The sequence below is a fragment of the Martes martes genome (genome assembly GCF_963455335.1).
Source record: "Martes martes genome assembly, chromosome: 7".
NCBI classification, from domain to species: Eukaryota; Metazoa; Chordata; class Mammalia; order Carnivora; family Mustelidae; genus Martes; species Martes martes.
In genome coordinates, this window is record NC_137894.1 from 94,151,554 (window position 1) to 94,165,854 (window position 14,301).

The window sequence follows — 14,301 nt, forward strand, 5'->3', positions numbered from 1 at the left end:
TGGTCCTTAGTTTATGTTGCTATATTTCTTATATTATCCTTATTACTTTCTCATTTTTCTACCCTTTCTATAAAACTTGTCACATTAATAATCAGTTAGATACTGATTTTTTCTCTGTAATTTTTCTACATTTGAATATTTTCAAGTGGATTATTAGAATGAACACATGGCCAACTCTCCTGCTCCTCCCTGTTCTTGGTAAAAAATAAAAATTGTATGAGAAACAGCCAAATCCTTTAAATGTTAGGTTAGTCACACACTTTCTGTCTGTTATATATTAAGAAATAGCCAGTTTCTTGACTTAAAATTAACTACAACCATAGAGGGAATGATGTGCTTAGAAATTCTGTTCCTTGGCCTTATGCTGCTAAGAGAGAATATCTTTGATAAACTCATCCTAAGTTGAAAATACTGTAAGTTGAAAATGCATTTAATATAACTAATATACCAAATGTCATAGATTAGCCTAATCTACCCTAAACATGCCCAGAACCATTATATTACCCTGCAGGTGGGCAAAAATCACCTGGCATAAAGCCCATTTATAATAAAGTGTTGAATATCTCAGATAATTAATTGAATATGATACTATAAGTAAAAACAGAATGACTATACGGGTATTGGTTGTGATCAGTTGGGTATCACTCTTGCTGTGATCACGTGGCTGACTGGGGACTCTGGCTCATTGATGCTGCCCAGCATCACAAGGACAGTATCTAACTGTATATCACTAGCTCTGAAAAGACCAAAATTCAAAATCTGAAGTATGGTTTCTCTTGAATGTGTATCACTTTCACACCGTTGTAAAGTCAAAAAAGCGTAAATTGAACCATCATAAACTGGGGACTGTCTGTATATGTTTTCTGTCATTTGCTTTGTATATTTTTTATCATTTTGTCACTTTGCTTTGTATATTACTTTTATTATATATATTACTTTTATTATATATTACATATATTATATATATATCTTATATATATAATATAATATATTATATATATTACTTTTATTTTGCTTTTTTTTGAATTAGGTATTTGTATCAATCTGGCTTTTCCATTATATGAGATAACTTCACTTGACGTTCCACCCCTGTCATTTGTGGAGTGCATGCTGTCAATTCAGTCAAGATGGCTGACTAGAAAAAAATAGAGCCCAATCATTGCCTTGCACATAAGCTTTCAGTCAACATTGCTTAACCATATTGACTCAAGCAGTAATAGGAATAAAAAATTCTTAACATTAGGTGAGGCTGAGAGGTAGATTTATAAAGCTGAGTTAGGGGTCATCCACAGAATTATAGTCAGTTATGAAGTAGAAAATGTAAATGGGAAATAAGTCACAAGGGAAGGAAATATACAAAACAATCAGATACATCTGAACCAATAGCAATGATGCTCTGGCCATTAAAACACAGAGGTCACTACTGTAGTAGATGTATTCCTGAAATGTTTTGTGTACCTATGTTTTTGTGATCAAGAATGTGCCTGGTGTTTATATTACTCAAAAGTAAGAATACATATTGTTAAGCCTTAAAAAGAGGATTCACGTCACCCTTCTAGATAATTCCCACAACAAGTATGGCCCAATAAATATAATGGTTTGCACACAGCATATTCTAGTTAATTCTTATGCGGAATGGAGAAGGAAAATAGGCACATGAGAAGAAAAGACCAAAAAAAAAAAAAAAAAAGAATAACTTTTACTGTGAACTCTAGATCCATGATAGCTGAGCTATTCAGCTATCATGGGATTGGAGAATTATTCTGGGTGAGCTAGGAAAATCATATCTAGTATTCAGAAAACAAGGTAACAAGATATGTGAACCTACCAGATAGCCATCTAAGTGAATATGTAAGATTAGGCAGCATGCCAAAGAGTGAGAGGGGCTAATACAGACAAAGCCTATTGAAGGAATACAGAAAATAACATGGAGAGTTATGGGAAAATTTGAACCTTACCTACTTAATTAATTTACTACATTCTGGAAATGATGAAGGTATTCAGGATTACCTTGTCCCCCTCAATAAACAATTCCCAAAGTCCATTATATTAAAAAAATATATATAGCATAATGCATAACAAAACAGAAGATATCAATATATGTGTGCATACATATATATCCTATCAAATGGCATGTATGTATACATTTGAATATATATTTATAATGATTAGACTTTACTACTTATAACTGGTTTTATCAAATAAAATTGATTTTATTCTTTTGCTCATATACATTTAATATTCTGTGATGATAGTAGGCTTTTTCCATGTGAATTTCCATGATTTGTAAAAAGGAATTTTCAGTTGATTATTGTCTAATTGTATAATTAGTCTAATTAGCCTAATTATAACTAATTATGTAATTGATGTAAATATGTTCGGTCTTGTAATTAGATGATATAATTACAATACACAAGATGATGTCATGAACATCTTTATGAAAGTTCTAGAAAAATAGCAAAAATGTGTGCAGTTTATAAAATTTAAGTACATTTTCTTTAATATTGACCAAATTATTTGCAACACCTAGAGTTTTAAGCTTTTAAAACTACTTTTTGTAAATAAAACTTAAAAAGGAAGACATTCTATATATTAGTCAGTGGGCCTTACCACTGTTGACATTGTGTAGTAAAATACTCCCATAGCACTATTTCTAAAATTCTCATGAAACAAATCAGAACTTTGATAAGTATTTCTTTTCCAACATCAGTAAAAAAATTAAAACCTTTTAATTCACAATCATTTTTCTATTTCTAATGACTAATTTATTATTAATTTATAAATTGACACTATATGTTAGCTTACATCTTCAGTATGAAGTAGAAGTATAAATGCATAATTATTCCTCTTAAATTTATTACATTATGTTCTTATAAATTCTATCAGACTTAGGAACTCAGGCCAATTTTACCTCAGAAATGAATTATATAAAAAAAGTATAAAGAAGATTTTATCACTCAACAGGATGGTGAAATAAATATTTGATTCAAATTGACATAATTAACATGAATGGGGAAATTATCCTTAATATAAATATATCCTTCATATATCCTTCAGTATTGAAGAACAAAACATAATATCCTTAAGAATTTATTTTCTAATGTTAAAAAATAAGCACACTATGATCTGTAATATGGATTATTCTACAATATAGTCCCAATATACTGTCCCAGCTTATAGTCTACCCTTCCCCACCTACATCAATTATTGTTCCAGCCAACCAGAGAAACACCAGCCAATCCTGGAAGTATTGTCTTCCTTCTGTATTATTACAGCTACTATTATTTTCTACCTTGAATGCTCTCTCCGTGGCATTATTGTGTGCCTCTATTTTGACAGTGATTTCTGCTTTGTATCATAATCATTATTTATCTTAAGTTCTCCCCATACATATCAACAAAGTTAGCAGAGGAGGAGCCGTACCTAGTAACTTCTATATCTCTGGCAGAGAGTTCCCATATCTTACACATAGTAGATCTCAGTTATTTTAACTGGATCTTATTTACATTAGGAAGCCACAAGGTCATAGGATCTGTTGGAAATAATTTAAAATATTACTAAAGTGCTCCAAAACAAATGATGTTAATATGGAAAGTTTTTCAGTCATGAAGTTTACACAGTTGTTGATAGGAAAGAACTATCCAAGAAATCAATAACACCCAAGAATTTTATATATTCATAAATACGCACATAAAAACACTAGCACAACAAGCAATAAATACCATTCCTATCTCATTATAAATGCCAAAGCCATTATAGGGAGGCAAATATATCTTAGGAAATATTTCAAGGATACAACACAGAATTAATTTCAAATCTAGAACAAATTTGATATGTAGACTAAACGAATAATGCCTTTAATTCAATAACACAATTCTGGATAGTTACTTAGAAATGTGTGGGTTTATATTCCAATGTAGAGAAAAAGAATTGATATGATAACATTTTAAATTAGAACCTACATAAAAATTACATTTTATCACTGTAAAAATAAAGACCAAAAGCTAAGTTCATTTTGCTGCTTTCTACTGCTGGTCAACCATAATTCACAGTCCTTCCAAATTTCCAAGGTGGTTAGAGGCTACAAATGAGGATATTGTTTTCCATCAAGGAGATCCATGGGCAAAAAAGTGTGCCCTGTATCATGTTCATCTGTATTATAAAAATCCCAGCCCCAGAATTTTTGATCTACTAATTCTAATTTTGTCATTCAGTAGATCTTTTAGAGAAAACCTGCCTATTCCATAATTCTCTGTATTTGAAGTCATGTAAGACTGGTAATATTATTGGGGTGCCTGTATGGCTCAGTTGGTTGAGGCTTCGGTCCAGGTCATGATCCTGGAATCCCGGAATTGAGTCCCACATCAGGCTCCCAGATCCATGGGGAGTCTGCTTCTCCCTCTGACCTTCTCCCCTCTCATGATCTCTCTTATACTCTCTCTCTGTCAAATAAATAAATAAAAATTTAAAAAAAAATGACTAGTAATATCATAAGTACCACTGTATCCCTCCTAAAGAAACTGTGGACTTGAGTAGAGCTTTCAAATGGCAGCCCAGAGGGCCAAATACAGAATTCTGACAACAACAGGCATTGTACTGTTTTCTAAGATGTGGGACATGCACAGCAAACTTCACCAGTTCTTATTTTCATACTACCAGACAGATTTACATATATATGTTACCAGATTAGTCTCAGTGAAAATTTGTATTTGTGTTTCCTGCACAAAAGTAAACTGATTGTGCCCATTAAAAACGAAACCTCGGGATTTCCAGGTAGCTGTCTACACCTGTCTGCCTTACCCTCGAGACGCAATTTCTTTATACGAAACTCTCCAGAATTTCTTAAGTAAACAACCAGGTTCCTATGCACTTATGATAAATATACATATAGACAAAGAGACTCAAAACTTATATCTTAAAAGTTGATGACTCTAAATAAAATTGGCTAGAAAATTTTACATATGCCCTCAGATTGTTCATAAAGCAGTATTATACATGATAAAGCACTAAAATCAAAATGAGGGAGATCGAGTTTTTCTTTGCTTGATTATAATACACTGCCAGTATCGGTCATTCTTGGTTCAATAGCAATCTTCTCAAACTGATCTATAGATTCAACATGACTTTATTCAAAATATTAACAGAATTTTAGTAGAAATTGGCAAAATGATCCTAAAATTTAGGTGCAAGTACAAGGCCAAAACGTTAAAATTAGTTTTGAAAAGGATGGATATTGTTGGAAGATTCACTCTTTCTGATTTCAAGACTTATTATAAAGCCACAGTAATTAAGACAGTGTGGTATATTGGCATAAAGACAGACATATAAATCAATGAAGCAGAATAAATAGTTCAGAAATAGACCCTAATGTACAGGGCCAATTGATTTTCAATTTAAGTGCCAAAGAAATTTAGTGGTGAATGATCTTTTTAATAAATGGTGGGAGAACACATGTATATCTATCCGTAAAAAAGGAACCTCAACCATTCCCTCACACCGTAAACAAAAATTAACTGAAAATGGAAAAAAAAAGTTGCTAAATATAAATGAATATTTTTTCAGAGCATAAAATGATATTATCTTGTTGATTTTAAAATAGAATTAAAACACTAAATAAAAATAACATAAAATACAAAAGGGGTACATATTGTTAAAGTATGTTAAGTTTCTATCATTACTGAGGAAGTGATAAAGTAATAATCAAGGAGGCAAGGTGTAATTTTAAGGTAACCAATAAAATATACTATGATAACTTAAGACTCTTATGTAGAGGAGTAAATGGAATAATTAAAAATATTTGCTAAATCCAAAAGAAGGCAAGAATAGACAAGTAAAATAAAACAGGTAGGTCATGTAGAAGAAAACAAAACAAAACAAAAAGGATCACATATGCTAAAAACTAAGACCTGTCCCACCAGATTAAAACAACAACAAAACCTAAATACTGATTACAAGTGACATATCATAAAGACACCTAAATTTTGAAAGTAAAAGGTGAATATTTACCATTTTCCCCCACCCCCAAAATAAGCCAAAGACTAACCAAAACAGAGGCAAATCAACAAACAGACTCAAGTATAGAGAACAACCTCATGGATACCAGAGGGGTGGTGGGTTGGAGGGATGGGTGAAATAGGTGATGGGGATCAAGGATGTCACTTGTGATGAGCATAGGGCATTGTGTGGAAGTGCTGGATCACTATATTGAACACCTGAAACTAACTGGAATTCAAATAAAAACTTAAAAACCTGTATACTTAAATTAGTGACTGACAAATAGTCTTTACGGCAAGAAGCATTTTTTAGAGGTACAAACGGACACTCTTAATGATAATCTACCAGGAAGATAAAATATCTTAGATAATCTATCAGGAAGCATATTATCAGGAAGATTATATGCTTAGGAAGATAACATACTTAGTTAATCTATCAGGAAATTATAATAATTCTATATCCATATATACTAATAATATGCCTTCAAAAATATAAAGCAAGAATTGATAAAAATAAAGATGAGACAAATATACAGCCATATTAATAGACATTAACTTCTCTAAATAGTTTTTTAAAACAGCAGACACAAAAATCAGAAAATACAAAGGAAATCTGAACAACACAATAACAAATGTGACCTATTTGACACAAAACAAATGTGAAGTGCACATTCTTGAGGCTGCACATAGACCATTTATGAAAGCAGATCATAGGCTTAGCATAATGCAAATCTCGACGAATTTCTAAAGGTTACAACTGTTCAGGGTGTGCTTTCTGACATAGTGAAATTAGACTAGAAATCAGTTAAAAACTAACTAGAAAATCACTAGCAGTTTGGAAACTAAATACATTAAGATGGAACCAATTATAACATCATTCTCATTCACACTTCACTGAGCCCTCCTCAGTGGGTCAAGAGGGATGGAATTACAGAGAGTGACTCATGAGTTACTAGTAACTTGAACTCAGTTTTATTTGTACCATAGCTCGAAATCCAGACATCTCCATGGAAGTGCTGGTTCAACATTTAACATGTATTTACTGAGAATCTTCCATGTGTTGGGCACTGTTTGAGCTGTTGAAAGGATAAAGTCTCTATAATTAGTGAGTTTATGTCCAAACACACAAATGAGATAATTTGATGGATTCAGCGCTATGGGAAAAATAAAATACAACTTCCACAGTGGCAAGCAAGGGATATTACTTCAGAGATATCTGTAAGGGAAGACTTTCTAAGGTGATGTCTTCAGTGTTAAGAAGGCTCCTCCCAGGTGCTTCAGTGTCTCAGTCAGTTAAAAGTGGCCACTTTCAGCTCTGGTCATGATCCCAGGGTCCAGGGATTGAGGCAAGCATTGGGCCCTCTGCTCAGCAGGGAGTCTGCTTCTCCCTCTCCCTGACACTCCCAATGCTTGTGCATGTGCTCTCTATCATATAAATAAATAAAATCTTAAAAGAAAAAAAAAGAAGGCCCCTGGCATATTATCTAAGCAAACATAAAGAAGAATTAATAACATGGAGACCCCAGGCATAGACATGGTTGGCTTCTAGAAATCGTACGAGTGAAGTATAGATTAAGTAAGAGAGAGCAATGCAGAGCAAAGTCAAACATGATCTAGGTCGCAATACATTATTTGGATTTATCCTAAATATTTGAAAGCCTCTGGAGGGATTAAAGCAGAAAAAAGATTTTATTAGATTTACATTTTTATTTATTTGGTTTTTCGTTTATTTTTTGAGAGAGAAAGATAGCATGCATGTATACTTGCATGCGAGTGTGTGGGAGAGGGCAGAGAGAGAGGGGAGAGGGAGACAGAGATTCCCAAGCAGGCTCCATGCTCAGTGGGGAGCCCAGTGCAGGGCTCGACCTCATGACCCTGAGATCATGACCTGAGCTGAAACCAAGAGTCAGAAGCTTAACCCACTAGGCCACCCAGGTGCCCCAGGTTTTCATTTTTAAATGATCAGACAGATGTTTGGGGAAATACAGCATGGCAGCCTGTTATTCTACTATTATAATAGTCCATGGAGAGATAATGAAAGTTTTGTGATACAGTTGGACTTGTGTATATCAGGCCTATATGCAGTATATCACCTGTGGTATGACGTAAAACCACTGATAATATTTTATTTATGAGAAAACCAACATTCTCTATGGCTGTAAGAACTAAATTGTCCATGTGTTGCTATGTGAGTTCCTATTAGTTTGGTCTACAAAACACATTTGATATTAACAAATTAAGTACATTCATAACATAGAATTATGGAAGCATTCCTTGCTGCAACATGAATTTTTAGGACAGATACAAACACAAAGTAGCTATTTCAGAGGGAGAGATAAGCAACACAGGAACCAAAAGCAGGAAAAACATCTTTTAAAAGGAGCTAAACTGCATGTTATTTGGTAATTATCAACTACAGCAGGTGAATCCAGAACACAGAATTTTGCAAGAAAGTCTGTTTGTTCCTTAAATACTTTTTAAGAGAATGGATTTAGATGGTCTAAGCAGCAGAGTTAAGAGCACAGCCACCGCAGAGAAAGCTTGTCTTATATAGAACAGTAAAGGCTGATATTCATATACAAGGAAGTATCAGTACTGAAATGTTCAAATTAAAAAGTTGTTTTTTCATAAAAGAATAGAGAAAGAAGAGGAAGAAAAATAAAAGTTATTTTTACAAGGTAGAATGTGATACAGCTATTGGTTTGAGAGTTCTCATAAGATGGTTTTTTAGAGAAGCTAACATAGAAACTAAAAACAGATTCAAAAGAATGAATGGGATGTTTCATTGTGCTTGTTTAATAAACAAATGCCTGATTATTTTTACAGTATAATTGTTCTCCCAAATTTAGACAGAGCCCATGTATACATGTCCAAGGGATCAGACCCACCTATAGGTAAGAAATGGCTATACAGTGTTAACTTAGTATCTGTAAAAGTTATAATGTTTCACAAGATTCTAGAGGAAAACATGTTTTCTAAATTTTAACAACATACAGATTCTAGGCAACCCATGAAATAGGAGAAGATATTTGCAAATGACTTATCTGATAAAGAGTTAGTATCCAAAACATATAAAGAACTTATAAAACTCAACATCCAAAAAACAAAAAATCCAATTTAAAAATGGGCAGAAAACAAACAGACATTTCTCCAAAGAAGACACACAGATCGCCAACAGACACTTGAAGAGATGCTCATCATCATCTACCATCAGGGAAATGCAAATCAAAACCACAATGTTTTATCATCTCACATCCACCAGAATGGCTAAATTAAAACAAACAAACAAACAAACAAAGAATAAACAAGAAACAACAGGTGCTGGAGAGTATGTGGAGAAAAAGGAACACTCATGCACTGTTGGTGGAAATGCAAATGGATGCAGTCAAGGTGGAAAACAGTATTATAGAGGTTTCTCAGAAAGTTAAAAACAGAACTACTTTATGACCTGGCAATTGCTCTACTGGCAATTTACCCAAATATAAGAACACTACTACAAAGGGATACATGCACCCCTGTGTTTACTGCAGCATTATTTATGAAAACCAAGATATAGAAGCAGTCCAAGTGTCCATCAACTGATGAATGAATGAATAAGATATGGTATATACACACAATGGAATATTACTCAGCTATAAAAAAAGGATGAAATCTTGCCATTTGCTGAGACATGAAGAGAACTACAGAGTATGCTAAGTGAAATGTCAGTGAGAAAAAGACAAATACTGTATGATTTCACTCATATGTGGAATTTAAGGGGAAAAAAAACAAATAATAGGGAAAAAATAAGAGAGAGAAATCAAGAAAGAGACTCTTCATCATAGAGAACAGATGGTTACCAGAGGTAGGTAAGTGGGGGGATGGGTTAAAAAGGTGATGATCATTAAGGAGGGCACTTGCGATGAGCACCAAATGATATATGGAAGTGTTGAATTACTATATTGTACACCTAAAACTAATATTACACTGTATGTTAACTAAATGGAATTAAATAAAAACTTAGAAGAAACAACATACATATTCTTTAAAAACATCGACAATAGAAAAAAAGTGGTAGGTGATCATTTATCTTATTTCTAAACCTTAGAGGCACCCATGCAACTAAATACTACTAACAAATATTCTGTTTATTTTCTAAATAAGGAAATAAATAATGTTAGTAAAAACTGAAGGATGAATTATAGTGTTGCAGAATGTATGAAGCTGTGATCCTCTCTGTTGACAGAAAGCAGTTGATGCTATATTGACCTGAGTCAGGAGAGGGTCAGATCAAAACAGGCTGTCATGGTAGTCTCAGTATCCAAGAATGATTTTTAGAGATTTATATCTTGGTAAGTCCCAGCTGTTCTACACCTTCAAATAACAGTGTAAGTATATATGATGTGTTCAGATGTTTTTTTGTATATCATGCATTCTTCCACAGTTAGTATCTAAACATTGGTAATTATATTAATCGAAAGGGGTGAGGACTCAGACATTATAAGTAAATGGTTTACTACATAAGGAAATATATTTAATGGTGAAAAAGGAGATGCAGAGAAATTTAAAAATTCACAACGATCTTCTGTTATTACAGAGTTGAGAAGTAAAACATATATTTATCTTTAATATTTTGCAGTAGAATATTTATAATATATAAAATTTAGTTGTAAATTGTCCTATTATAGTCACATATTTCAAAGCTACAGATAATGGGGTCAAATCCCTATTTATTTATTATCTATATATTTTTTGTTATTCATGGTCACAATTATTTTGAAAATTTTCCATAGACTTTTTTTAAATTAAAATATTTTTGTTAATAAGGTTTGCATTCCTTTCTAGTCACCAAAAAAGCTTTATAGTAATGGCACTCAAATATTCCCATAAAGTGTCTTTCTCAAGAATTACTAATTTTCCACTCTTGATACATATTATAGAAGAATATTCCATATCACATTCACTCCATGTAAAATTGATTCAATTTTTTATTAAATAAGTTAATGATGCATTAGATATTTTAGTTTTTACATAATTAAGGCTCTATTATTAACCTAAGTGAAAACCCAAAATGAACAAAAGAAATCAGAGACTTTTTCCTAAAACCAAAGCTAAATGGATTTCAAGTAGATTTATTCATTCCTTTAAAATGTATTTGCCATTGCAAATAGGAAACTCAAAATCTCTCCCTTCAAGAACTATGTACCACAAAAAATGAAGCAGTCAGCGAATGTTAAATTAGGCACTTTATAGTGAAACCTAGGTAAACCGATGTATAAAGAAATACGAGTTAGGATACATTAACTTATTTTTTTTCAAATGTTAACATTTTAAATTTAACGAGCACATAAAAAATTAACAAATTGTCTTTTACTATTTGAGTTATCTTTCAGTCAAGAACATACTGCTTTTTAAAAGGTCAGAGCTGGAGAGACTTTTCAAATAGACATAATATTGCATGCTACCTGAAATAGGAACATATTCTAGCAGAATGGGGTGTAAATACCTTAATTCCTACCTGGGTAAAGAAGGGTTCATAAATCTCAACTCCTTTATCAGATCCTTGTAGTAATACCTCCTGACCACGTCTCCAGCTGTACCGAACAGGTGGATTGGAATTGGCCACACACCGGAGGAACACTGTTCTCTCATAGTAAAATTGTTCTTTAGCTTCACCTATACTTTGATGAACAGTTACTACTGGGTCATCCAAATCTAAAAAACAAAACAAAACAAAAAAAACCATATATTAAAAACAACCAAATGACACTGTTATGCTTTACATGGCTTTTATAGGTATTACACATATAAAACCTAACCAAAGGTGCATTTTCTTATTTGATTTTATTGCACTTCACTAGACTCATTTTTTAAAATTTGGTTTACTGAACTTGTTTAGAGAAAGTTCCAATCATAGACAATAAAGATGAATAATAGCTGTTTCCTAAGATCTCTGCTTATTGAGATAGTACAAATGACTGTATATTTCCAACAGAGCTCCATAAGAGAGATCAGAATCCAAGACCCTCCAATTCACGGATTAACCAAAACAATGAAACATAGTGACAGAGAAATAAATACCAAGCAGCTCAACTGACTCCCTTAACATACTTCTTCAAACATTTATAATCGGAATATTTAAAGCAATCAAAGAATTATGTTTACAAATTATTATCTTTATAGTAAGAAAATATGAACTTATACTGGGTTAAGTTTTTCCTTCATCTCAGATTTTATTTCCCAGAATATATTTGCTATTTTGAAATGTGGTAATAGAAGGTAGTGTTAAAAGGCATTAATATTTCTACTGCTGGATATGCGGACTAAATTTTTGCCATTTTACATGCATTCTCAAGAAGGGGTATATACCATAGTGTTTAGTAAACATTTCCTGGGGGGGGGAACAATACATAAATATCTTGGGGTTTTGTATGAACTTGGGTTCATAGAGTCTTCCTCTCAACTACCTAATCCTACCATTATAGTGTAAAAGCAGTCAAAGGCAGTAAGTAAATGAATGAATGATGAATGTTGCTGAGTCCCAGTAAGACTATTTACAAATGCAGATGCCACAGCCAGATTTGTCTTGTGGGTCATAGTCTGGCATAGATTGCCAATCCCTGATTGACCATATTCCAGGTTCTTTCATTAAGAGAAAAAGAAATTAAGAAGTGAACTTGCCTTAAAACAACAACTGTACTGTATATTTGAAAGTTGCTAAGAGAGTAAATCTTAAAAGCTGTCATCACAGGAAAAAACAAACACATACAAAAAATCAGTACCTATGCATGATGATAGATGTTAACTGAATTTATTGTGCTGATCATTTTGCAATATGTACAAATATCAAATCATCATGTTGTACACCTGAAACTAATATAATACAATTATAGCTCAGCAAAAAAAGTGGGAAAAACTAAACAACAAGCTCTTGGTTCCATGTGCTAATATAAACTTAATATATAGTTACTAAGTGTGATGTAAACATTTGTTGTATTTAAATATTAATGTCACCCCACTTTGCCCCCTTTGGCTTTGTAACTGAAAGATTACTTAACTTCCGTGGTCTTTAATTTCCTTATCGATAAATTGGGAATATTAAGGTACCCTACTATTCAGGCTGTTAGAGAATTAAATGAGCTAGTCCTTAAAGCCTTAGGCACATAGTAAATGTTCAATAAAAGTTAGCTATTATTATTACTATTATTATTGGGGTTTCATTTAGACTTCCATTAATTCCACATTGTTTTCTTACCTTCATCTCACCAATTCATAAGGCATTCAACTCTCATTTTAAATAGATAAAAGTGTCATTTTGTCATCTGTTCAGGCTAGCAGTTTTTTCTATACGACCAATACTTTCATATGAACACTGAAGAGAAGCTACAATATTATACAAACGTAAGAATAGTGGGTTGTGTGAGCATATGCTACCCTGAATATTTAAAAGGCACTGTTCTTTAGAAAAGATTCTTTGTGATGCATTAAAATAATAAAAAGCCAACGAAAGTTGTGAAGTAATAGCGGCCCTAAGGAATCAAAGAACAGAATCCCGAATGTCCCTGGCTTTAAAAAATGTTTTTCCAAATGTGAATTGCCTGACAGCCTTACTTAAATTTCTAGTTTTGCAACATTCTGAGTTTTTTCCCCCCAACATCAGAATCTTTTCATAGCTACCTCAAAGGCCTCTAATTACAGTAGTATAAATTTGCAGAACTGCTCCTTTTTTGGTAAAGTTTAAGGAAACTTTGGTTTCAATTCATTCTATTAGCTATGCAGGGATATATACTATCTGGTTTTAATAGTCAGTGTACTTAGAGATACCAACATCATTATCATGAAACATTTAGAGGTCTTTAAGATCTACCAAACATTCGCTTACTTGGTGATTAGTCCTTCACATACAAATCAAATCCTAAAGAAGTTTGATTAACTGAATTCAACCTTAAAGACTTGAGAAAAAAGGTATTGTGAGTTGACTGTATTTTTTTTTCTTATTCAAAACATAATTTCTTTTAGTCATAGTCTCATTTTTAGAAGATATGAGCTATGTTATGTTGTAAAAACAAAATTCTGAAGCCAGGAAGTTTAGGAACAAAACAGAATTGGATGATGATCAACATAACAATGATGATTCTCCTTGGATTCCAAATAGCTAATATTATTGTACTTAAAACATCCATTTATTGACATATACCTAGCTCTCTCCTTGTTAGGTGGTGGTGTCAACAGGCTCAGTCAGGAACAGACCAAACCTGAACAAACACTTAAACATGCTCTTCTCGGATCTGTGTAAGCTTTGGGTCACTGGCCTTCTGAAAAACCAATC

At 32.7% G+C, this 14,301-nt stretch overlaps 1 protein-coding gene across 1 annotated transcript in view; it reads right to left on the reverse strand.

Moving 5' to 3' along the window:
* MDGA2 (MAM domain containing glycosylphosphatidylinositol anchor 2) overlaps positions 1-14,301 on the reverse strand; it is an 857,254-nt gene that overhangs the window by 322,097 nt on the left and 520,856 nt on the right. Inside the window, exon 4 of the mRNA XM_080808952.1 lies at positions 11,491-11,687. Within this exon, the coding sequence (XP_080665078.1) occupies positions 11,491-11,687 (197 nt within the window). The remainder of the gene's footprint in view (positions 1-11,490; positions 11,688-14,301) is intronic.